The sequence below is a fragment of the Halichoeres trimaculatus genome, unplaced genomic scaffold (genome assembly GCF_033239565.1).
Source record: "Halichoeres trimaculatus isolate MK-OKI-2021-1 unplaced genomic scaffold, fHalTri1.1 fHalTri1_scaffold_4, whole genome shotgun sequence".
Lineage (NCBI taxonomy): Eukaryota > Metazoa > Chordata > Actinopteri > Labriformes > Labridae > Halichoeres > Halichoeres trimaculatus.
This window is the reverse complement of record NW_027437182.1, coordinates 2,961,946-2,984,580: the sequence shown is the minus strand read 5'-3', so window position 1 is coordinate 2,984,580 and position 22,635 is coordinate 2,961,946. Positions and strand designations below refer to the sequence as shown.

The 22,635-nt window shown below is 40.6% G+C and overlaps 2 protein-coding genes across 2 annotated transcripts; both read right to left on the bottom strand.

The window, feature by feature from the left end:
- Window positions 1-3,694: 3,694 nt before the first annotated feature.
- LOC141789255 (uncharacterized) lies at window positions 3,695-14,317 on the bottom strand. The gene is made up of 3 exons (XM_074668616.1): window positions 13,365-14,317; window positions 7,463-7,507; window positions 3,695-4,661 (listed from the first exon to the last, which is right to left on the bottom strand). The coding sequence occupies exons 1-3, from the start codon at window positions 13,750-13,752 to the stop codon at window positions 4,432-4,434; spliced, it is 663 nt and encodes a 220-aa protein (XP_074524717.1). The 5' UTR covers window positions 13,753-14,317; the 3' UTR covers window positions 3,695-4,431.
- Window positions 14,318-20,420: 6,103 nt separating this feature from the next.
- LOC141788775 (beta-1,3-galactosyl-O-glycosyl-glycoprotein beta-1,6-N-acetylglucosaminyltransferase 4-like) lies at window positions 20,421-21,587 on the bottom strand. Its single transcript, XM_074667835.1, has 2 exons — window positions 20,945-21,587; window positions 20,421-20,878 (listed from the first exon to the last, which is right to left on the bottom strand). The coding sequence occupies exons 1-2, from the start codon at window positions 21,585-21,587 to the stop codon at window positions 20,421-20,423; spliced, it is 1,101 nt and encodes a 366-aa protein (XP_074523936.1).
- Window positions 21,588-22,635: the final 1,048 nt, after the last annotated feature.

The following is a 22,635-nucleotide window of genomic DNA, read 5'->3' as shown; positions in this document are numbered from 1 at the left end:
CATGTTAATACAGTTCTACAGTTTCATTTAGCAGGTAATTCATTCACCATTTAGGAACAACAGGGGAGATGAGTCTGGCTAGTGATTTGGAGCCGCGCTGGGCTGGGAGCACCAGGCGTCTTTCACAAGCAGAGTGTAGAGGACCAGAAGGAGGGTAGACCTGGATGAGGGAATTTAAGTTTAAAGCGCTTAGACCTGTACGTTGCCTCTTACGCTGCCAATTTGTCTCAACCCTGCATTTGTCTAGGGACCAGTAGGGGGCAACTTCCTTGCTGTTAAAAACAGATGATCCTGTTGAAATCCATGCGAAAATTATCTCAGTTCCCACTTGATTGATTGATTACTAAACATTTTTTAATTACTTCATGGTCTCCATTACAGGTTATTAATGGCTGACAACTTTCATCGACTTAAAATCCTGATTTAATTGAACGAAAAACCCATTTTAGCTCAGAAGACAGGAGACAAAAGATTAAAATCTTTCATTCATTAATCGAAGGAAAATTCTCTCCTGGTTTCTGACACAACACCACTTTGAAACCAGATGTCTCCCCCTGCTGGCCATGGACAGAAGACAGCAGCTCCTCAGATCTCAGATCTGGACACAGAAGCACCGTGTTCCCCTGATACAGTACCACACGTGTGAGCCATGTGCAGCGCTCATTAGTATTTCCTCTGCGTCCTCCCAGCAGTTGGGCTCTGCATTAAAGAGTCTCTGAGGCAGGACGGGATGTAGCAAAAACATACCGCAGTATTTTTCCTCAAGGTCATGTTCTGCCTGGAACGTCTCTGGATTTGGTGGTTTTAGGGTAAAACCTTCAAACTGTGCAGTCAGGATTTTCTCCACAGTCTACTGATGCGCTGCTGGAAACATTATTTCACGCTTTGCTGCTTAAGAAGGACACCGAGTGAGATAACATTTAGATTCTGTTGTTTCTTTGACCTCACCTGGACATTTAAGATCTCTCTTTGCTGGCTCTGTCGGTTTTCGTTGTATGGTTCTTCTTTCAAACTGTACATGAAGCTTTGCACGGAAAAGCAATGAAGTGAAAGAAATGGTAAATGGCTAACTCTTACTACACAAAGATAAGTTCCCTCAGCTGTGATCACAACAAGAAGACTTTCTAGTGGTTGAACTTTAGTGTGAAAATCAACACAGATATATGCCTGGGCTTGTATGCATAACCAGCCATTAGCGGGGTAACGGACTGTTCTTTGTAGTAACAAAAAAAAAGGAAGGAAGACAATCGAAGTCTCAAACCAGCGAGGCTCGCTGCCGTCAGTTTACCAAGTTTGATTCACTCTTTGCTTTTATGCGTCTGGTTCCTTTAAGATGTTAGTGGTGAAATGTTGGATTTCTCTGCTTTAAAAGTTATTCATCGAGGTACTGGGGCTTTGCTGCATCACTTGTTCCTCAAAGCAGCTTTCATAATACTGATTTTATTATTGAGTTTTTCTACTGCTTACATTTTCAAGATCGCCAAACTTTCTCTTTCTCTTTGTTTTCCTGATTGACTGACGCTTTACAGCTGTTCATCTATGTGTATTCTTGTGATAAAATCTCCATTTTTCCGTCTGAAAAATGTTTTTCTTGAACTTCTCTCAGTCACACCGTGACCACTCGCCAGGTTTATTGCTGTTTATGAGTAGTAGGCATGCACAGTTGGAGTTTGTTTGATGGGCTTTTCCAGGAGGTTTCCCTGAATTATGATGTAATCTGCACCTGTGTCTCTTTCATAGTGTGATTAGTTAACTGGCCGATTATTTGCAGTTGTGCATGCGGCTAACGCCCGTTTGTTTAATGACTTGATGTGCATACAGGCCCTGATTGTAATCCAGAGTTTAAAATCAGATTATCAGCACCAAATTAGGTTGATTTGAAATGCTACTTCTTATCTTCCCGTTTGATTCTTGGCATGTCAAAGTCTCTATGACATGTAGCTACATGTAGAAAGTCGTGTTGAACAAAATGTAGAATTAAAAAGAAGATTTCGAAAAGCACACAGGGAGCACAGACCTCCACCAAGCATACTGTGTGATTGTCACCAACACTTTAGTCCTACTTTAATGTTATACTCCCTTTCAGCAGACTGTCTGCTGCAATTTGGTGTTAGTCGCAGGTTTGTACGATAATTTGTTTCCTGACAGTGTTGAAAATGATGATGACCCAGTACATATTTCATATTCCAGATCTTAGTATCCAGAATATTACCAGGATCTGGATCGTACTTTAACATCTGTCAGAAATGATGGTGACCTTGTCTTGTATTGTTTTGCAAAGCAATCCGACCATGTGGAATTATATCCACATACGGTGAAAACAGCTCTATCTCACAATGATAAAGAATCCTTTAAAAAAGTCCTGGATCCAGACGATGATCCAGATCACTTCCAAAATTTAATCACTTCTTCCTTATCTCACTTTGAACATTTCCTGAAAATTTCAACAAGATCCATTTGTTACTTTTTGAGTTGTTCACAGACACAAACTCCTTGGTGGAGGTAAAAACAAACACACACCTTGGTTAGAGTGATGTGACGGTGAATGTGAGAGAGTTGTGCTAGCTTACACAAACAGTGAGCTAGCTCAAATTCAGTTCACAACAATTCAAAAGAATTAGTTCACATTCATTTTTTGCTGCAAGTTCTCTTTTTCAACAGAGGCATACATACTTTAACACCAAGCCCTCGAACCACTTCTCAAAGTAATTCAATCTCTGTATGCTATCTCAGCACCACAGGTTTCTGTTCTGATTCCTGTTAGTCTCAGTGTTTATGATCTGTTCATTAAACTCCAGCAAACGTTCAAAGCTACTGCCAGTCTCATGATGTACGGAAAGTGTCGGGGTGAACTACACTCACGTTTAGCTCATGAGCGGTTCAGGTCACTATTCAAGAAAATATGAGTGTGTTAAATGATCTAGGGCTGCAACTTGCAATTATTTTAGTAATCGATTACTCAACGATTGTATTTACGATTAATCGATGACTCTGAAAATAAAAGCATGAAATGCATAATAGTAAAATTAGCAAAACTAAACATGCGTTGTTATTTTAGTTGATGACTATTGCTTGCTTAAAGATATTTACAAAGAAACAACATATTTGAACATAATTAAAATGACCAGATGCTACTTTTATAAAGTATAAAAAATGATATGAATGTACTGTCACTTAAAGAATCAGAAAATATATTGTTATGCCATCAGATGAAGAACTTATTGGGCCCAAAAGGCAAATAAATAAAAATGTGTCCTCAGTCTTTTCACCTGCAGGTCAAACAGTTCACCCCCTCTGCCCTCTGCAGCTAACGCTAATGCTAACATTGGTTTAATGAACTCCTCTTGGTTTTTAAACAGGGTGACAATTTAATAAAAAGACCTCATTTCTGGGCTTCTCCTCCTCCATGCTGATCTGTTTACATGTGACGCATACAGCCCCACAGCCCAGGTAATCTACACTCCAGTCCAGTAGGTGGCGGTAATGCACCTTCAGCTATTCGCCAACCGCTAAATGATCCAACAAAAAGGAAGAAGAAAAATAAACTGAAGACAAACTGATACAGTAATGACATTCATTCCTTCTCATTCATGCACAACACTGCATAAGACAACAGCAAAAGAGTTAGCATGAACGCTTTGACCCATGTGTATTTATTATCTGATTTAGTACAGGAGTACAGTGACCTCTGGTGGTGAAATAAAAATACACTTTTTTCTTCTTTTTTCTTCAGTTTCTGTTTCTCAACTTTTTGTTTTACAACATTTTATTAATGCCCTTACAAAGAAGTATATGTGCATTAGCTTGAGGATCAGTTTGATGTTTTGTATCTCCGAAATTTGCAAGATTAGCTGGAACAGACACCTGCAAAAATGCCTCATAAACAGTTCATAGCCCTTAGACAGTGACAAAACAAAGGGAAACCAAAGAGAGATGATGCTAATAATCAGAGATGTCAAGAGAAAGTATGAGCAGGAAGTGTCATGTATGATTTTTTGCAGTCAGGAGTGATCAAAGCACTTTTCGTAAAGCTAACATCAATTCATTTATTGTCATACGGTGACTATTCTGAGAGGAAAAAGACGATTTAGAGTTTCACAGCACTGAGGAAAGTCAAAGTAAATCCTGTGAAATGAGGGTAAAGTGGTTTCTAGCGGCAGTTTTTACAGGAATCACAGCCTAGCGACACTGACGAGGAAAAAAACAGCTAAAAAACGTCTGCGTGTTCAGTAACAGCTTATCTCCACAGGAGGAGTCCAATCTGAGTCCAGAATCAGGACCACATGCCTCCACTATCCAGCTTTCTGCTCAACAGTTCACAGGTATCTGAGCCCACCTGCAGTGGACAAAACAGCAGGTAGACCTGGGTTTGTAGATCCACTTAAAGAAGCCATCGATGTGTTTCCCTCAGGAGAGGTTGGACGGTGACGGTTAGGTATCAGGAGGTCGCTGCAGCAGCGTCTCGTCCACGGTGACCACGGCGTCCACGACGTCCTCGGCTCTGTCCGCGCTCAGGCAGTTTGTGTGGTTCAGAGAAACGTAGTTCATCTCCAGGAGCCGGGGACGCTCGACCAGCTCGGTGGAGTTGCTCAGGTTGTTGGTGATGCAGTTTATTTCTGGCTTGTTGCGGTTCTGGAGGCGGCGAGAGTCGAACACCCAGTCTGAGGAAAGAGAAAGGAGTGAGTTTGTTGCGTGAGAAGGTAGAGATCAGGTGCTGACTTAACCTTTTACATTATGAGAAAATGGAACTTTAGTGTTACCTGCAGTCACCATCCGTTACATGTTAGCAGTCAGTAGGGTGGCTGATGATAAGATGACTGCTGTTCTTTGATTTGTCTTTCTATTTCTGATTTGAATGTCTCTTGTGTAGTAATTCAAAGGTTTATCTTTTCAATTTTGTCTTAAAAGCTCTTCTTTAAAATAACAGACTGGCTGACGCACATTATCTATCATACAGTTTTTATAATAAAACCAAAAACTGGAATTTAATATCTAAACAATCATAGTCATTCATAGTTCTTAAATCAGGGAGCGAAGTTGAATAAGATAAATGGTGACGGTTTATAAGTGTGCACCTTCCCTGCCCCCATCGAGCCACCCCAGTCTGAAAGTCTGGACACGCCCCTGCACAGAGACACACAGTAGCGTTGTGATATGAAAGCTGACAGACTCTCAGGTTTGATCATCAAAAGCTGGAGGAAAACTCCTCTGATGATTTTTAAAGAATGAGAGGAAAGATAGACAAACTAAAACTTCTGTCCCAAAGAGAGAAGAAAGGTGACTCCTGTATGAGCGCGAGGAGGATTAACGATCAGCTGAGTGCCAGATCAGTACAGTCTGGTATGGGTTGGTTTGGTTAATTTTGGTCTTGTTTGCGTTTCCACAGCCATAGCAGCGCGACGCTGTTTACCCCACCAATAAATCCAACAAAGAAGAAAAACACGACACAGTAAACAAAGAGCATAGATGGAAGACATCCAGCGTTTCGTCCTCTCTGTGATTGACATGTAGCTCTTTGATACAAAGAACAATCAAGCTTTGTTTCAGAGAAGTCTGTGAGCCGCCAGGAGAAATACAGCCGCTGTCGCACAGGAAATGACGATTCTTTTGATCAATCAACCGTCTGCAGTGTTGTAGCTCCACCTTCAGAGAGCGGATCAGTTCAGTCTGGCACCCATACCAAAAAGGGGGGTCCCAAATAGTGTGACGGCTCGTCTCGGTTATTTGGGGATCTGTCCCAGGATCAGTCAGTGGAAACGCCAGAAAATGCGTCGTACGGAGACGAACTGAAACGAACATTCAGTTCATTTTAATGTTATATCATTAAATGCTGATTACGTCATATTGTTTTTCATTCTTTTTTCAACATTAGTAATGAAAGTTAAACTGAAAAAAAAGATAAAATCAACCGCTTAAAAAAGGATTAGTGAATAGTGATACCTTAAGACAACTTGAGACGTCCTCCCTGTCTACAGACTAGGGATGGAATAGTTCATGAAAAAATTAAAAATGGAGAATAACATTACCAAGTTACAGGAAAATAGGTTTTTTCCTCACATTTGGGCATTTTTTGGCCAAACTGTAATTTTTTTTTGGTAAAATACTCTTTTTGTAAGTAGCAGGAGAAATTAGGGAATGATTAAATGTGTTTTTATTCTTCTGGAGTTAAGATTCTCAAAGTTACAACAATTTGTTCGAGAACATTGTAACGTTTCATCAGCAGCCTCTGTCACTCTAGCTAAAGAAGTTCCGCACTCTAGGAGCTGAGATTTCAGGGCAAAATCGGAAAAGTTGATGTTGCTTAAGCAGTGAAATCTCAAAAACTGTAAAAGATATCTACAAGTTAGTTCAAACATAAACAGTCGAAAGATCAGTGAACAATTTCCAGGAAAAATGGAGTCTGTAAGTGGAAGTATGCGTAAGTTTTAGCATCTCAAAGTTAAGAAATTCACGGGGGAAAGTCAAAGATTCCCATTCATTCCCTATGGGACTTTTTCCGGTGTTTTTTTGCAAATAACTCGGCCAAAATTTTACAAATTAGTGAAAGAAGTCACAGCACACTATAGCCGATTAAGCCGCACGTTTTGATGTATAATTTGTGGGGGGGTTTTCAAAGCCCCCTGAGCAGTCGCCCAACCAAAATTCAAAGCCCAAGCCCCTAATAAGACAAAAAACACTTGATAAGATTTCAGTTTTTTGTCGTCTCAAATGCAACAGTTTGGGGTCAGTCTGGAGCTCTGAAAAACATCAGTTATGGATCCAATTAGACATCCTGATGCAACTACTAAAAACTATTATAAAGTAAAGCCACATCTATAATGAAACATTTGTGTTTCATACAAAATCCTGTGACCTCGCGGTTTAAAGAGAAGCAGAACGATGCTGCAAACTTCATCTCACAGAAAGTTTATGATGGGCCCAGTCTTTGTTCTCACATTAGAGGCAGAGCACCATAAAATTGTTTCTGCGGGAGACGTGTGCAGCACCGCCGGCCTGTCAGGCGTGCTGAAGCCTCTCTGAAGAGGGACACATCAATCATCAACAGATGAGGAGCTGAGATTATTCATGACATCCAGAGCGGGAGGAGCAGACGGCAGGCGGGGGGAGAGGGATTCCTCAGATTCTCCAAACCTGCTCGGTGAGATTATCAGAGAGGATGTTTACAGCTTAGCTTCATTTAATCTCTGAAACAAACAGAGGGAAACATAGGAGGCCAAAAACGGTCTACCTTTAAGTCACATTAACACGTGGCTGTTGCACAATTTTAAAAACCTGACACATCCTGCTGAGGGTTGAAAACATTTACACCTCAGCAGCACACCCAGGAGGTCCCATAGTGTGAAAGTGTCCGTGTGAGAAGGTCACGTGACTGTTCCCGCCGACCCGCTGAGGGGTCAGCGTGTCTCTGTGGCGCAGATAAGTGCAGCAGACTGTGACCCACGTGAGCGTTGTTATTTCTTACCTGGTTCACTGGTTCTGCCTCCGTCACCTTCAGGTCGGCCTCCGCCTTCAACAGGAAGAGAACAGACGTGTTAGTGGCTCTTTGTTTCTTTATGACGGGATGGAAACAGACGAATCAGAAGCCGTTTAAATTCGAGCTGACAGGTGTGGTAATATGAGCAAAAAGGCAGAGAGCTGAGGTTGATGCCTCAGGGCGGCTTTTGCTGAGATTTTCATAAACAAAGCTCGAGACGGACGCTCACCAGCTCGTCTCAAAGAGCTCATATTGCTTTACTACTCCTCTTCAGCTGACAGCTTTAGGTTGTCCCTAGAAGTGGTAGTAGCTGCAGCAGTGAGCTGTTAATCTATTTTCAATTTCTCTGTGTCCTTCCTGTTTGACTTGTGAACAAAATTGTCCAAAAAAGTGCAAAACAAAGGAGAAGGATAATGTCCTGAAAGGAGCAGCAGCTTTAGGAGACACAACCAGGGGCGGTCCTAGCTAACCCCCCCTTAACACAAACTCTAAAAAAAAAAAAACGCCACCCAACACTGGCGTATTGTCATGTCTCATAATGTGCCCCACGCGCTCTTTTTGCCGGCTGTTCCGCTCCCTGTGTTCTCAGTGCGCTCTGGTCACACCTCTTCTTACATGGTGGCGGGGTCCTCTATCTCCTGCGCACCTCTTACATCACCTGTCATTAAAAAAAGTTTCAGATGTTCACCCATCAACCCTTAAGGAAAGGCCTTTGAGCATAAAACTAGTATCAGTGATATCAGCCATAGTTCAGCTCTACTAATGCTCAGTTCTAGGGTACATGTACTTAACTTTGGTTTACTAGTGCACGTGTAGACTTTACTGGTGAAGCATAAAGTGTCACTAGTACAACTAGTGAACCGAAAAACGTTTGCTAGTAGTACGAGTAGACTGTTTTAAGTCTACTCATACTACTAGTAGACTTTAAAATTACCACCAGTACTACTAGTAAGCCATTTATGCTAATAAGTGGATGGAAAAAACAATCCAGGCTTCCCATTGGCTTTTGGAAATATGACAACCAATCAGGGTGCTGCATTTGTTAATAATCCCTCCTACTTTATTTGCATTAGTTCTACTAGTACTACTAGTGACTCCTTTAGCTTTATTAGTAGGACTAGTACACTACAAAAAGTCCAGTAAACCAAAATCTTAATTAACTAGAAAAGGTTTTTGGCGCACTAGTGTGTAAGTAGACCTTACTGGTAAAGCAAAATTGTCTACTAGTAAACAATTTTATGTCACTAGTACGAGTAGACTTGGAAAATGACACTAGTGAAAATCAAAACTTTACTAGTACAACTAGTAACACAAGGGATGGGTACCTTTCACATTTGAAACGATACGGTACCGATGCCAGGTAAAAAATATCATTTTGTTTAATCATGAAATATGAACAAATTCAATGTAACAAATTTATTCTTCAATATACAACCTTGCAATGCTGTGTTCATGTCCAGCATGGAAAATCTCCTACTCTTCCTCTCCCTCACAGTCACAAGGCTGGGTTTAGGTACCTAAACATGGTATATTTTGATTTTACATGAATTGGTACCCGGTACTTTTGACAGAATTCAGTTGGTACCTATAAAAGTACCTAATTCGGTACCCATCCCTAAGTAACACATTATTATCTAGCACAGGGGTGGCCAACCAGTCAGAGACCCAGAGCCACAAAAATGTACCATGGTACTACAAAGAGCCACATTTCACATGAATCTCACACATAAATGAAATGACATAAAATGAAAAGTAGTACATTTCCATCTTTCTTTCTTTCTATCTATCTATCTATCTATCTATCTATCTATCTATCTATCTATCTATCTATCTATCTATCTATCTTTAGATAGATAGCTACAAGCACGAGCAATTGAGAGGAGCACCTGTAGAGAAGAGAAACCGAAACTTCAAGTATCAATCTCATCACCCAAGTATTGATCAATACTAATCCCAATGTAGGCATCAATATATCAATATTTTAGATTGATCAGCACACCACTACTCATAACTATATATATTTATCTCTCTATATATATATATGTTTAGGAATGGATTGAAGAGCCAGACACCAAAAGGTTCAGAGCCACATGCGGCTTGTGAGCCACAGGTTGGCCACCCCTGGTCTAGCAGATGACTTTGCTTTTCTAGTAAGGTCTACTTGTGCACTAGTGCATCAAAAACCTTTACTGGTAGGACAAAATCTTGGTTTACTGGTAATACAAGTAAACTCAAATTTCTCACAAGTGGTACTAGTAGACTGTTTGTAGATTACTTGTAGTACTAGTAAAGCCGAAAGAGTCACTAGTAGTACTGGTAGATTTTATGCAAATGAAGTAGGAGGGTTTATAAACGATGCCTGTAGTTTTCGTAGTTCACTAGTACTACTAGTGAACATTTTTCAGGTTACTAGTAATAATAGTGACACATTTTGCAGAGGACTTGAATACAAGACAGCCAAATGATATCTTCAAATCACCTCAACAATCAGACGTGAGAAACATTTCTACCAGGTGTATTGATTTTTTAAAGTTTGGCCACAGCCCATCTGGAATGACTGGGGAGATGGATTTTTTGACTGTAGCCAGCCACCAGGGGGAGCAGGTTTTGTGGCGAACTCACTTCGAGCTGAGCAAGATGACGTCCATTTTGGTAGGACCCAAAAGAAGGGTTCTGAAAACTGGGAAAGTATGTGTATGGTAAATGTATGCCAGACCGAATCTGTGTTTTGTGTGATCTGGGGTTTTATAAATGAAGATAAAAATCTCAAAGGTGTATATCATTAGGCACATGCCCTGAATGTTTTTTGTATGCCAACATAATTTCCTCCGACAAATTCCCTTTGAAATGTGTCATAAGCTCATGCCACAACCACTTTAGTACTCTTTTTCTTATTGGGTGATAAATAACACAGCTGTAGAACAGCTAAATTACCAAAACTTCAACAGTGCTGCTGTTAAAAACCGTCTCCAGAGAGCATCCCTGACCTGATCTGCCCCAGGTGAACCAGGAGAGCGACATTTTCAATCTGTCTCTGACTCCTCTGAAGTAATGAGCCGACAAACCGGTCCAGTCAGCACTTTGAGACGACTCGTGTCCTCAGAACAGACTCATTGTTTCGTCTCTTCATTTATTATGTATAACTCTTCAAAGATAGAGAAACAGCAGCAGCAGCAGGCCTCTCCCTTTCTCTCACACACTGAAAAAAGGAAACAGTTGGACCAACTAAATTTAGTGCTTCAAAGCAAAACATGACGAGGTGTTTCACTGTGAAAATGTGACGAGTTAAGCTAACTTAAAAGAATCTGGGAAACCACTGCACTAAGAAAGGTTAGTAAATAGAACTAAAAGTCTTAAGTTGAGTTCACTTTATGTCTATTGTACTTGTAAAGTTTACTTTTCAGCCTATTGAACTGACTTGATTTCAACCGTGAGTGAAAAGGAAATAGAACAGAATAGAAAACACTTAATTTATCCCTGGGGGCAAATTCAGGAGGAGTCACAGCAGCACTCAAGAAAAGAAAAGTAAGAAAGTGTATCGACAGAGCAAAAAGCGTCTTCAGCAGTCTATTCGGTCTCTGTCTCCTGGATCCTAGCATGATGCTACTCTGCCTTCTGGTATTCCCTCTGCTGCTGGGTTAGCACGGCTAGCTCGTCCATCTTATTGGAGATAGATCTTATGTTCCCAATAACAATGGATGGAAGGACAGGTCCACGTCGTCACTTCTTAGCTCACACCTGAGAACCAGCACGTCGTCCTCACCTCCTTCTCCTCACCTTGTGGGGAAACATCCGGCCTAGCACCAGTTAGCACTGACATGCTACAGGCTGCTAACAGCTGATTTCACATGTCAACAATGCAGCTTTGGTTACATGTGGGATCTCCAGACAAACAAAGGAGGAAAAATAGTAAAAATATCACTGAAGACAAAACCAGTTTGGTGTCCATGACCAACAAATGAACCATAGAAAGTAATGACCCACTCCAAATACAAAGATTACAAAAAAATTAAAGACACGGACAAAGAGAGAAGAGAGAACTGCTAATCGCCTAACAATAAGTGAATGCAGTGAATATTCAACCCTGCTGTATATTGAGAAGTTAACCTGCCAAGGGCACAGGCTTTCTGTGCTCCACAGGGCACAGACCTGCTGTCTGTGCCCTGTGGCATGGACCATGTACCTATTTTTTTTTCTTTTTAAGGTTTACTGTTTATGTTGTTAATTAATGAGTTGATGGGCTAAAATTATGATCAGAAATAAAAAACTGGTTTTTGTCTTCAGTTATATTTAAATTACTATTACTGAGACAGTACTTTAATTGGAGCCCTCACTGCAGCCAGGCAGCCTATGCTGTGGAGCACAGACACTCCAGGATGGAGCAAGTTGGGTCCTATCACAAGGTTTAGGGCAGAAATTACCCCTACAGCAGTGTTTTTGTGCAGCAGAAGCCCAGAGCGCTCACACCAAACACCCCCTCCCTGCTCCTCTGCTGGTTTCCTCTGCACTCAGACGGGGCCATATTTTACTTGACCAAAAACACAAATAAACGGACTCCCACCAAAAAACTCTGATATCGGTCTGCCATCACGCTTTATTAAGAGAATTTTCAGCACGTTACTTTCACACAAAAACACCGCTAAATAAGGCTCTAGTTCTCATCGTGTCTCTTCGTCCTGGCAGACTACCTGCGTTTGTTTATATCTGGCACCCGCGCACGCGGACTTATACACTAAGCGGCAAGCGCCTCTTAGCCAGCTGTGGCTCTGCAGCGGAGGTAGTGCCGTTTTACAACAGGATGAGAACTAGAACCTTATTTAGCGGTGTTTTTGTGTGAAAGTAACGCGCTGAAAATTCTCTAAATAAAGCGTGAATGCAGACCAATATCAGATTTTTTCGGTGGGAGTCCGTTTATTTGTGTTTTTGGTCAAGTAAAATATGGCCCCGTCTGAGTGCAGAGGAAACCGGCAGAGGAGCAGGGAGGGGGTGTTTGGTGTGAGCGCTCTGGGCTTCTGCTGCACAAAAACACTGCTGTAGGGGCAATTTCTGCCCTAAACCTTGTGATAGGACCCAACTTGTTCCATCCTGGAGAGTCACTTTAAAGTGCAGCAGGGTCTCATATCCACAGCGCCCCCTCCTCCCTCCTTTTGGGTTTTGCAAATTGTTGAGTTGAAACAACTAAAAATGATAATGAATAATGCAAAATGTTGATTTGAGAACAATTAAAAATGAGCTCATTTGACCTTTTAAGTTGTGTTAATTAATCATATTGAATTTATTTCAAAGTACTTACTTCATTTAGATGTTACCAATCGAAGAAATAAATTAAGTTAATCCAACTGTTTCCTTTTTTAAGTTACATCAGAATTTCAAGTTAATATGTGATCCATGAAAATACATTGGAAACTTCGATTGATTAAAATAATTTCATCACTCCAACTGATTGAAGATCCTTTTTTTACAGTGCAGGCGGCTGATGATGAAGTTTGCCAGAAGCCTCAGACACAAGGTCATGATGAAATCAAAGCAGAGCGGTGATTATTTCACATTCTTGTTGATAGCTTTCACTGATGCACCAGGCAAGTTACCTAAAACGGTCATTATGTGCATTTAATAATTCAGCAACCTGCTTCAGAGAGTCCCCGCATCACTCCTTACATAAATGAATTAAGCTGTTGGAGTCAGTGTTGTCAGTTTCAGGCTGTTGTTCTTGTTTTTAGGTCTTTAGTAAACAGAGACTCTCAGGGGGGAACAGGGCAGGAGCTGGATTTTTCCAGGAGGGAATGTGGAAAAAAGTCAAGTTCAGTTAATTTAACTCCAAGCTACTCAGATGTAAAAGTGTAAATTTGTGGTTTGTTAGCGAGGAATGAAAATAAAAGAGGTCACATACCCACAAAGTCATTGACCACATCCTTCACGATGTGTCCCACGATCGCGTACGCCACAGCCACCACCACGAGCGCAGCCATCACCAGGTACAGAACCGCTTTGGGCAGCGGCATTGGGTCCCGTGCGGGGGTCCTGTAGTCCGTGTAGAGCAGGTCACTCTCAGAGTAAGAGTACTGGAAGATGTGCTCCATGCCTGAGGTATGGTTGGAGTCCAGGGGAGGGTTGCTCGCACTCATGGCGCTGTCCGGCTGCAGAGCTGTCACCATGGTGGTCGTCACGTCCTCCGCTTTGTCCATGCTCACCAAGCCTGTGGTTTTATTCATCAGGGGCAGAATCTGGGACAGGAAATAGCTCCAGTCCTTTATGGCGCTCGTGTTGCATAAAAACATCGTTTCGAGCACTCAAGCTGCGCAGGACGCTGAGGGGTCAGACATGCGCAACAATCCGGATCAGAGCGACAATTCCAGACTCCCCAGAGCTTAAAATAATCCTAGTTTTATTGATCCGACAGGCTCCGAAAAGATGCCAACAGAACCTCCTCGGTGCATCTGAAAACTTACCCAGTTGTGATTCCCTCACGCACGCTCGCGTCACGCACCGGACGGCTTTTACGCACGAAGGAAAAGAGACTTTTGCGCACTGAATCTGTGCTACATCCACAAAAAGTGAAGGAAAAATCAAACGACAGCTCACGATGTGCGATGTGTCAGCATTCCCCTCACGACCTCAAAGCGCGTAAATGTTGGAGGAAGGAGCGCAGCATGTGTGACTGTGCAGACCCAGCGCCCCGCGGCGGTTACACGCACTGATGATGAGAACTACCCACGGAGAGCCCACCGTCTCTGCTCTGTGGAGTCCGGAGGAGGAATGCGTGGCTGGAGGGAGAAGCCTCTGATTCGCCCCCTGTTCTGCAGACTCTGCAGTCTGAGGTGCTGCTTCCCGAGGCTGCATCATTTCCCTTCATTCATTCTTATTTTTCTTTCTGATCTGAGTCTAGGTGAGAGCTGAAAGAGGTAGAGCCTGCCCAATGCTCCTCCTGCTGTCACTTCTACCTGAGCCTTTGTGTTTCCAAACCGTCTCTCTTTTATTTTCCATCATTTCTTTTCTTCCCCTCTTCCTTTCTCAGCAAGTCTTTCTCTGCTTTTCCTCCTTTTCTTTCCTTTGTGTCCTTATTTACCTTTCCTTTCCTTGCTGATGTTCTCCTGTCCTTCCTTTTCTTTTCTTTCCTTTCATACATTTCTCTCCTTTTCTTTCCTTTCCTTTTATATATCCTCCTGTCCTTCTTTTCCTTTTCTGCCTTCCTTCCTTTCCCTCTTCTTTTGTACATCTCATACATTTCTCTCCTTCTTCCCTTTCCTTCCTATTTTTTCTGCTTCTTACCTTTCTTTTTATTTCTTTTCCTTTCCTCTTTCTTGTCCTCTCCTTTCATTTCCCTTCTTTAATAGCTTTATTTCTTTTTTTCTTACAATTTTCTTTTCTTTAATCATTTCTTATCTTTCACAGCTTTCTTTGACTTTCCCAGGCTTTCTCACCCTTTCTTTCCTCTGTTTTTTTCCTTGCCTTCTTCCTTAATTTCTTTCTTTTCCTTCACTTTTTTATTTTATTTTATAGAAACCCTTTTTCTCCCTCCATTTTTTCTTTACTTTTTTCTTACCTTCCCATTACTACTCTCCCTTTTTCTTTTTCTTTCCTCTCCTTTTTTTCCTTTCTGATATTCTCCTGTTCTTTTTCTTACTTTCCTTCCCCTCCTTTCCTATCATACATTTCTCTCCTTTCTTTCCTTTTCTTCCATTCTTTATTAAGTTTTTTTTTTTCAATTTAGTCCTTGTCTTTCCTTTACCCTCCTTTCCTTTCTGATATTCTCCAGTCATTCTTTTCCTTTTCTTCTTTCCTTCCCCTCCTTTTCTTTCTTTACCTTTCTTTTTAATCTTTCTTCACTTTTTTCCCATTCTGACCTTTCCTTTCCTTTCCTTTCCTTTCCTTTCCTTTCCTTTCCTTTCCTTTCCTTCCTTTTCTTTCTCCCCTTTCGTCTTTTCTTGTCCTCTCCTTAAATTTTCTTTGCTTTATTTACTTCCTTTTTTTTATTTATTTATTTTTTACAATTTTCTTTCTTTCTTTCTTTCTTTCTTTCTTTCTTTCTTTCTTTCTTTCTTTCTTTCTTTCTTTCTTTTTGCCTTTTATTCCTTTTACCCTTACATTCAATTTGAAATCTTGTCTTTTTCTTTATTCCTTTTTTCTTTCTTTCTTTTTGCCTTTTATTTCTTTTACTCTTGCCTTTAAATGGAAACCTTTCTCTATCCCTTTTTTTCTTTCCTTTGTCTTTTTTCTTGTCTTCTTCCTTTACTTTCTTACATTTTATTGGAAGCATTTTCTCTCCCTGCATTTTTTCCTTTACTTTTATTTCTTACCTTTCCATTACAAATTTACTTTTTTCTTTCCATTCTTTTCCTTCCTTATTGCCCTTCTTTCTTTTTCTTTCTTTCTTTCTTTCTTTCTTTCTTTTACTCCTTTTACTCTAACCTGTAATATTTATCCTTTTCTTTTTCTTTCTTCCTTTTCTTTTCTTTCCTTAGTTTTTTCCTGATATCCTTTCTCTCCTTCTCGCTCTCTCTTTCCTTTCAATTTGCCTTTTTACTTTTTCTTTCCTTTCCCATGGAAACTGAACCAAACTCAGTGAAAATCCCACCAGCGGGCTGCACTCAGGGATAAGTTCAGAGGAAAGGAATCAGACTCACTGACCCTGAAATCAATCACCAGAGTCAGTTGATGAGTCACTGCAGACGCCACCTCCACCATCAGAGCGTCAGCTGTCACAGCAGAGAGTTTTAAACGGATCCATCATCGCCTCAAAATGGACGTCCTCTTCGCTGCTGCAGCTGAAAGTGGGGTACAGGTGAAATACAGTCAAACACGACGAGCAGAGACGTCAAAGGACACTGGAGGAAATGTGGAGGGTGGGATGTGACGTTATAATCCGTCTGTGACTGGCAGCTCAAACTACTCCACTGCCTCTCACTGCTCCTGACCTTTCATGACATCAGGTCAGGAAAACTAATAAACCACGCCGTCGGAAATGTCACAGAGGTCCTGACGTCACGACTCTGGAACCAAGAGAAGCGAAGAGTCAGAGACCAGAGCGACTGTTCACATCTTTGAAATATATACAGCTGTGCATATGTTAAAACAACTACTAACTAACGTTTATTTAAAGCACTTTATGTACTGAAGTGGAACAACTTAAAGTATATTCTGTATACTTTTAGTATCCAACTTTATATGTACTAATATATGTTAATTTAGCTAAATTAAAGAGTGTTTTGGTTGTATTTTAAATACATTAAAATTATTTTTAGTGTCTTAAAAATATATTAGCTTTGTACTTTTAGGGTATTCCTACTGTGGTAATAATATGCTCAATTATACTTTTAGCTTCTTCCAAATACTAAAAGAGCATATTCAGTAGTTAATAATCAATATACTTTATTATTACTTTGCTATACTTTCTTCCTTACACATTCTTGCAAATGTATTACCAGTATACCACAGGCTAAAAGACAAGTGTGTTTTCATAGAAATGCTATTGAACACTTTCCAAAAGAATGTCCTGAAGTAAAAAGTAATAAAAAAAAGTGTTTTTGTGTAATATATTTCTATTAAGTGCATTATAGTGTAACTATTTTAAAGTGTGTTAAAAGTGTTGGCGTAAAAGCATTATGTTAGTTTACTTTTTGCATATTAACAAAAATAATTTGTGTAAATACATTTTTAATATACGTTTGAAAAAATGTATATAATTGAAATACAATAAAGTACATTTTTTTCACCAGGGATATTAAGTTTGAAACAGATTGGATAACATTTGTGAAAGACACTACCATGCATTTCCAGAGGATGGCGCTATTACAAGAGCTGAGGTTTATAAATCTGTTGGGAGGTGGACCTTGATGGTGTGTGTGTGTGAAATTTGAAGCAGATTAGACCTCATACGAAGGAGGGGGAAATCATTTCTTGGTTAATGGCCAAATTCTGGAGTTTGAGGTGGTGCCATGGACACACCCTTAAACTACAGGACATGACTTGATAAACGATGCATGTGCTCCCTGTCCCCAGGTAGCTCTAAGACAGACTAGTGGTCTCTACGAGACATTCTCCACCAACAGGCTCCAGCAACTCCACGAGCCTCAATAAAGATTTCCAAAGCTGCAGGCTTCATTTCTGTAACTCATCATCTGCACTCCAGCATTAAGCCAGTTTTTCCTGTTTAGTCTGAGTAACTTTGCTCTGTCGTAAAAACTGTAGGCTGCTGATTCATAATGATGAAACTGACGAACATTACTTATTCAAAGGATTAAATATATATATATATATATATATATATATATATATATATATATATATATATATATATATATATATATATATATATATATAGAGAGAGAGAGAGAGAGAGAGAGAGAGAGAGAGAGAGAGAGAGAGAAGGAGGTGACGACGTGGACCTGTCCTTCCATCCATCGTTGTTGGGAACGTGGGATCTATCTCTGATGGGATGGACGAGCTAGCCGTGCTAGCCTAGACGCAGAGGGGCTGCCGGAGGGCAGAGTGGCATCGTTCTGTTCGCTGACGTGGCTGACGGTGCTGACATCGGACGCCACATTAGAGAAGCTTCGCCTGCTGTGAGCAGACAGGATCCAGGAGACAGAGACTGAACACACTGAGCTGAAGAAGCTCAGTCCTGGACCCTGTGGAGGTGGAGGCTGGCTGGAGAGAGGTGGATGGGCTGTCATCATCTATTTTCTTGTGGACCTTTTTACACTTTCTATTCACTTTCTTACTTTTGTTTTCTTGATTGCTGCTGTGACTCCTGAATTTCCCCTCGGGGATAAATAAAGTATTTTCTATTCTATTCTATTTCTATATATTTTGCATTCTTGAAATAGTTTAGAAACACAGGAGGGATGTCACCATACCTTATTCACATGTCTGAGACTGACTTTACCAAACACTTCCATACATTTCTGGTTTCTGGTTTAAAGTGATACTCCGGGATGGAAAAAGTTGGGTCCTATCACAATGTTTAAGAAAATAAGATAAGATAAACTTTATTGTCCCCGAAGGGAAATTTGTCATGGACATAAGTGCAGTGCTGCTCACATCTGATGCATCGTTAGCTCATGAGAGATGAGGACTAGAGCCTTATTTAGCTGTGTTTTTGTGTGAAAGTAGCGCACTGAAAATTATCTTAATAAAGCGTGAATGCAGACTGATATCAGATTTTTTTGGTGGGAGTCCATTTATTTGTGTTTTTGGTCAAGTAAAATATGGCCCCGTCTGAGTGCAGAGGAAACCGGCAGAGGAGCAGGGAGAGGGTGTTTGGTGTGAGCGCTCTGGGCTTCTGCTGCACAAAATCACTGCTGTAGGGGTAATTTCTGCCCTAAACCTTATGATAGGACCCAACTTGCTCCATCCCGGAGTATCACTTTAAGTGAGGTCAAAAGTACCTTATTCACAGTCCTGCACACTTTGCGCGCACACTCTCTTATATATACTTTTCTAGCTCCAAACACTATTTTGTGTATATCATATACGTGGTACAGCTTTGGGTAAATACCATCACATGATACATGGGGTAGTGTTGCTCTTTGCAAAGCCCAAGACCCAAATCAGTATATAAGAACATGTAAAAGTACCTGTGTGTATGAGGGGAAGAAATAAAAAGAGGATTAGAGAAGGCAGTATGTGTGTGTGTGTGTGTGTGTGTGTGTGTGTGTGTGTGTGTGTGTGTGTGTGTGTGTGTGTGTGTTGGCTGTTTAGGCATCATTAACAAACAAACACGTGTTTCTCTGTCCCTCAATGACATCATCAGTCAGTATACACAGCTGTGTGGTTACCACAGTGATGATGTCACAATGGGTGTGATGTGTCAATGGAACTCCGGAACTCCTTTGTGCCCATAGATCTAAAGCAGGAGTGTTGGGTTAGACACAAGTCAGAAAACCCTGCATTCATGCTGAAACCCTTAAGGCTAGAAGAAAAATGATAACATAGTGAGAATCTGGAGACTCTGATGAACACGATGATGTGTTTTCCAAGTCAGTAGGATTATAAATGAGGGCAGGACAGCTATCTACAAATGTAGTTTTGAATGGAGCTGAGAAGACAAAAAGGTCAGAAAATAACATTACACCCAGATTGCAGGCACAAGGTTTTTTCTCACATTTGGGTATTTTTTTGCAAAACAGAGCATTTTTTTTTGGTAAAATACTCCCTTTGAAAGAAACAGAAGAAGTCAGAGAACATTTTAATGTATTTTTTATTTTTCTACAGGGTAAATTTTGGAAGTTATGACAATTTCTTCACAACAGTTGAAACGTTTCAGCAGCAGCCTGTCTCACTCTAGCTGAAGAAGTTCCGCACTCTAGGAGCTGAGGTTTGAGGGAAAAAACTGAAAAGTTCATAATGCTTAAACAGTGAAATCTCAAAAACTGTAAAAGATATCTACAAGTGAGGTCAAAGCTGAAGGGCTGAAAGATCAGTAAACATTTTGAGGCAAAAATGGTGCCTGTAAGTGGAAGCAAGCCAAAGTTTTAGCATCTCAAAGTTAGAGGAAATCTGGGAGAGAGAGTCCTAGATTTCCATTCATTCCTTATGAGACATTTTTTCGCCTTTTTTGGACAATAACTCAGCCAAAGATTGGCACAACAGCCAAAAAAGTCATAGCACATCATTCCCGGCCAAACCACATGTTTTGATGTATAATTTGTTTTTTTTTTCTCAAAGTTCTAGGAAGAGAAAAGAATCAAAAATTTCGCCTAAAGATGAAGCAAAAAGACGTGAACGGAAGAGCATTCCATAGCTTGCTATGGGGGAGAGAGGCTCGTCTAAATCCTGAGCCTCTAATAAAGGAGATACATCCAGCAGACCAGCAACAGAAACAATACATATGAAACTGAGATGTAGTAGAACAGACATAACACAAAAACATCATATTATTAATGAATCACTGGGATAATCAAATGAAAAGTATTTTGATTGAAATCCATAAAGATATGATTTTCCACTAACAGCCAGAAAGCCCCCGTCTTTCCTCGAGAATCTCCTCAAGGCACTGAATTGTAACAGGGTCCACGTTAGGGTCCAGCTTGTTGAGAATCCAGTGACCACAGTTAAGTAACCAGTTTATCTCTGCTGCACCGTAAATACAAATACCCCGAATGTGTTTGGAAGTGCATGGTGGATAAAGGCGATTCTCATGCCATGACCACTTCATCATCCTGGTCTTACTCATCATGTCAGTGATCTCAGGATGGGATCTGGGCACCTCCCCGGGTACACCTGGAATTCGCACAAGCGAAGCCCAGATGTGTTCTTCTGGCATTAGGGTGTCCACTGTCCATGCCAGAAAGTCCTTGGCTACAGTTGAGGAGTCCATATAAACAATGAATTCTCTCGACAAGATGAAGTAGGCGCTGCCAACAAACATTTGGATACTATGTGGAGGTGGAGACTTCAACTGGTCTGTTCTCACCAGCCATTTGTTGTTTTCAGAGGGGCCTGTCAGCGCGTAGTGGTTCAAATATCTACCGGCCTTGTGCCTCGGTAGAATTGTCTCCAGCATGTTTGATCCCTTTAGATTTTTGAGACCTGACACCAGCTCTTTGTTTGTTCTGAGGGGGAAATCCTGGCCACAGAGGTTGATGAGATACTTCCAGTTAACATCTGACTTCAAGAGATCATCAATACAGTTGAGATCAGCTTGTACCCGACTGAACTCGGCGTAATAGACAATCTCTCGCTTAGAAGCGATGAAGACGTTTGGCAGGCAGCGCACAAAGCCCTCGATGGCTGATTTGAAGTGATCTGGAGACTTTTCATCGTAGTGGATGCAGTAGATGTTAGCAGGGGAGTAGATGGCTCTGACCAGCCTCTCCACCATCCAGGCATATTTATGCACAACCATCGAATAAGCTATGGGAAAATCTCTCTCCTCCTTAGACACACACACATCGTCATAACCTCTTGCCCTGATGAACTTTGGACAGTCTAAGGTGAGTTGGAACAGACTTTCATCTGTGTGCTGAACAATGTGCTGCTCCCTTATGATGCGTGATTTCTCCAACTCTGCAGGGTCCAGGTCATATATGGCCTTACAGTTGATGTTGTACTTGTGGAAAGTCTTAATATCTTCAAGTGGTGGTGAATGTTCAGAGGTCTGTTTGTCCGTCATGCTGACTAACGTCAGGCTCCACAGAGCCAGTGCTGACAGAAGCAAAACGATGAGCAATTTCTTGAGGCGTAATTTTATAATTGTATTCATTCTGCAGGAAGAGAGAAAACAAACTGAGGAGATCTCAAACAAGTCACGAAGGCAATGTGTGTTGTCATAGTTAATGTAATTTCCAACAACTTTGGGTGATACGGTACTTTGTTGCCTCTAGGCAGCATACCAATTTTTTTGCCTTTTGCAATCCCACAATCCATCCCAGTTGTCATGAAATACATTAAAAAAGAAAGAAAACCTTAAAGAATCAATAGCAGTGTTTGAATTTGTCATGTGACTCTCTGGAGATTAGGCAGACTCTCTGTTTTGCAGACTTTCTTGCAAGGACCAACTTGTCCAATTCTCTCCTTAAAACTGTCCAATAACTTTTTTTTTTTACCCGGCCTTTCTCAGTCTAGAAAAGATAAATTCATATTAACAGACAAGTGAAGCTTAATCTCTAATAGTTTAATTTACATTTTTTGATATTTTATTTAACCCTTGTGCACTGCTATGGCTGAAAACAGCCACTTGGGGTAAAATTGTATCAGTTATTTGACCATAACTTTTCTTGTATTACAGCAAATTGAATGAATTTTGGGCAGGAACCTTATTTTTACATGCATTTTGAAAATATGATTTTAAAAAATTTCAAAGGGTTAAAAGTCACTGTGGACAACTTTACTGTACGCTCGGGCTGTTAAGGGTGTTTTCAGCCACTTACTTTTTGACTGCCATAAAAACCCATCCAATCAGTATTTTTTTCTACTTTTTCCACACAAATCTCTTAATTCACTTCTGCCCTGCTCAAAACTACCAAGCATTGAAAAATAATTTACAAATTTTAATACCTTAAGGGCAATTAATCTGATAGAACATCACTGATTATGGGAGGGTTAAAGACGAAATGACCTATATTCTATATAAAAAGCCATCAGAAACCAGAGGTTTTTTACGTGACACCATAGTCTTAGATATGTCAAAGATTTGTCACATCATTGATTTTTAATCATTT

Coding starts and splice junctions, on each gene's coding strand:
- LOC141789255 (XM_074668616.1), bottom strand. CDS start 13,752: ATGTTTTTATGCAACACGAGCGCCATAAAGGACTGGAGCTATTTCCTG. Junction 7,508..13,364: donor TGTGGTCAATGACTTTGTGG/GTATGTGACCTC, acceptor TTCCTGTTGAAG/GCGGAGGCCGACCTGAAGGT. Junction 4,662..7,462: donor AGGCAGAACCAGTGAACCAG/GTAAGAAATAAC, acceptor CTCTTTCCTCAG/ACTGGGTGTTCGACTCTCGC.
- LOC141788775 (XM_074667835.1), bottom strand. CDS start 21,587: ATGACGGACAAACAGACCTCTGAACATTCACCACCACTTGAAGATATT. Junction 20,879..20,944: donor TCTACCGAGGCACAAGGCCG/GTAGATATTTGA, acceptor TGGTGAGAACAG/ACCAGTTGAAGTCTCCACCT.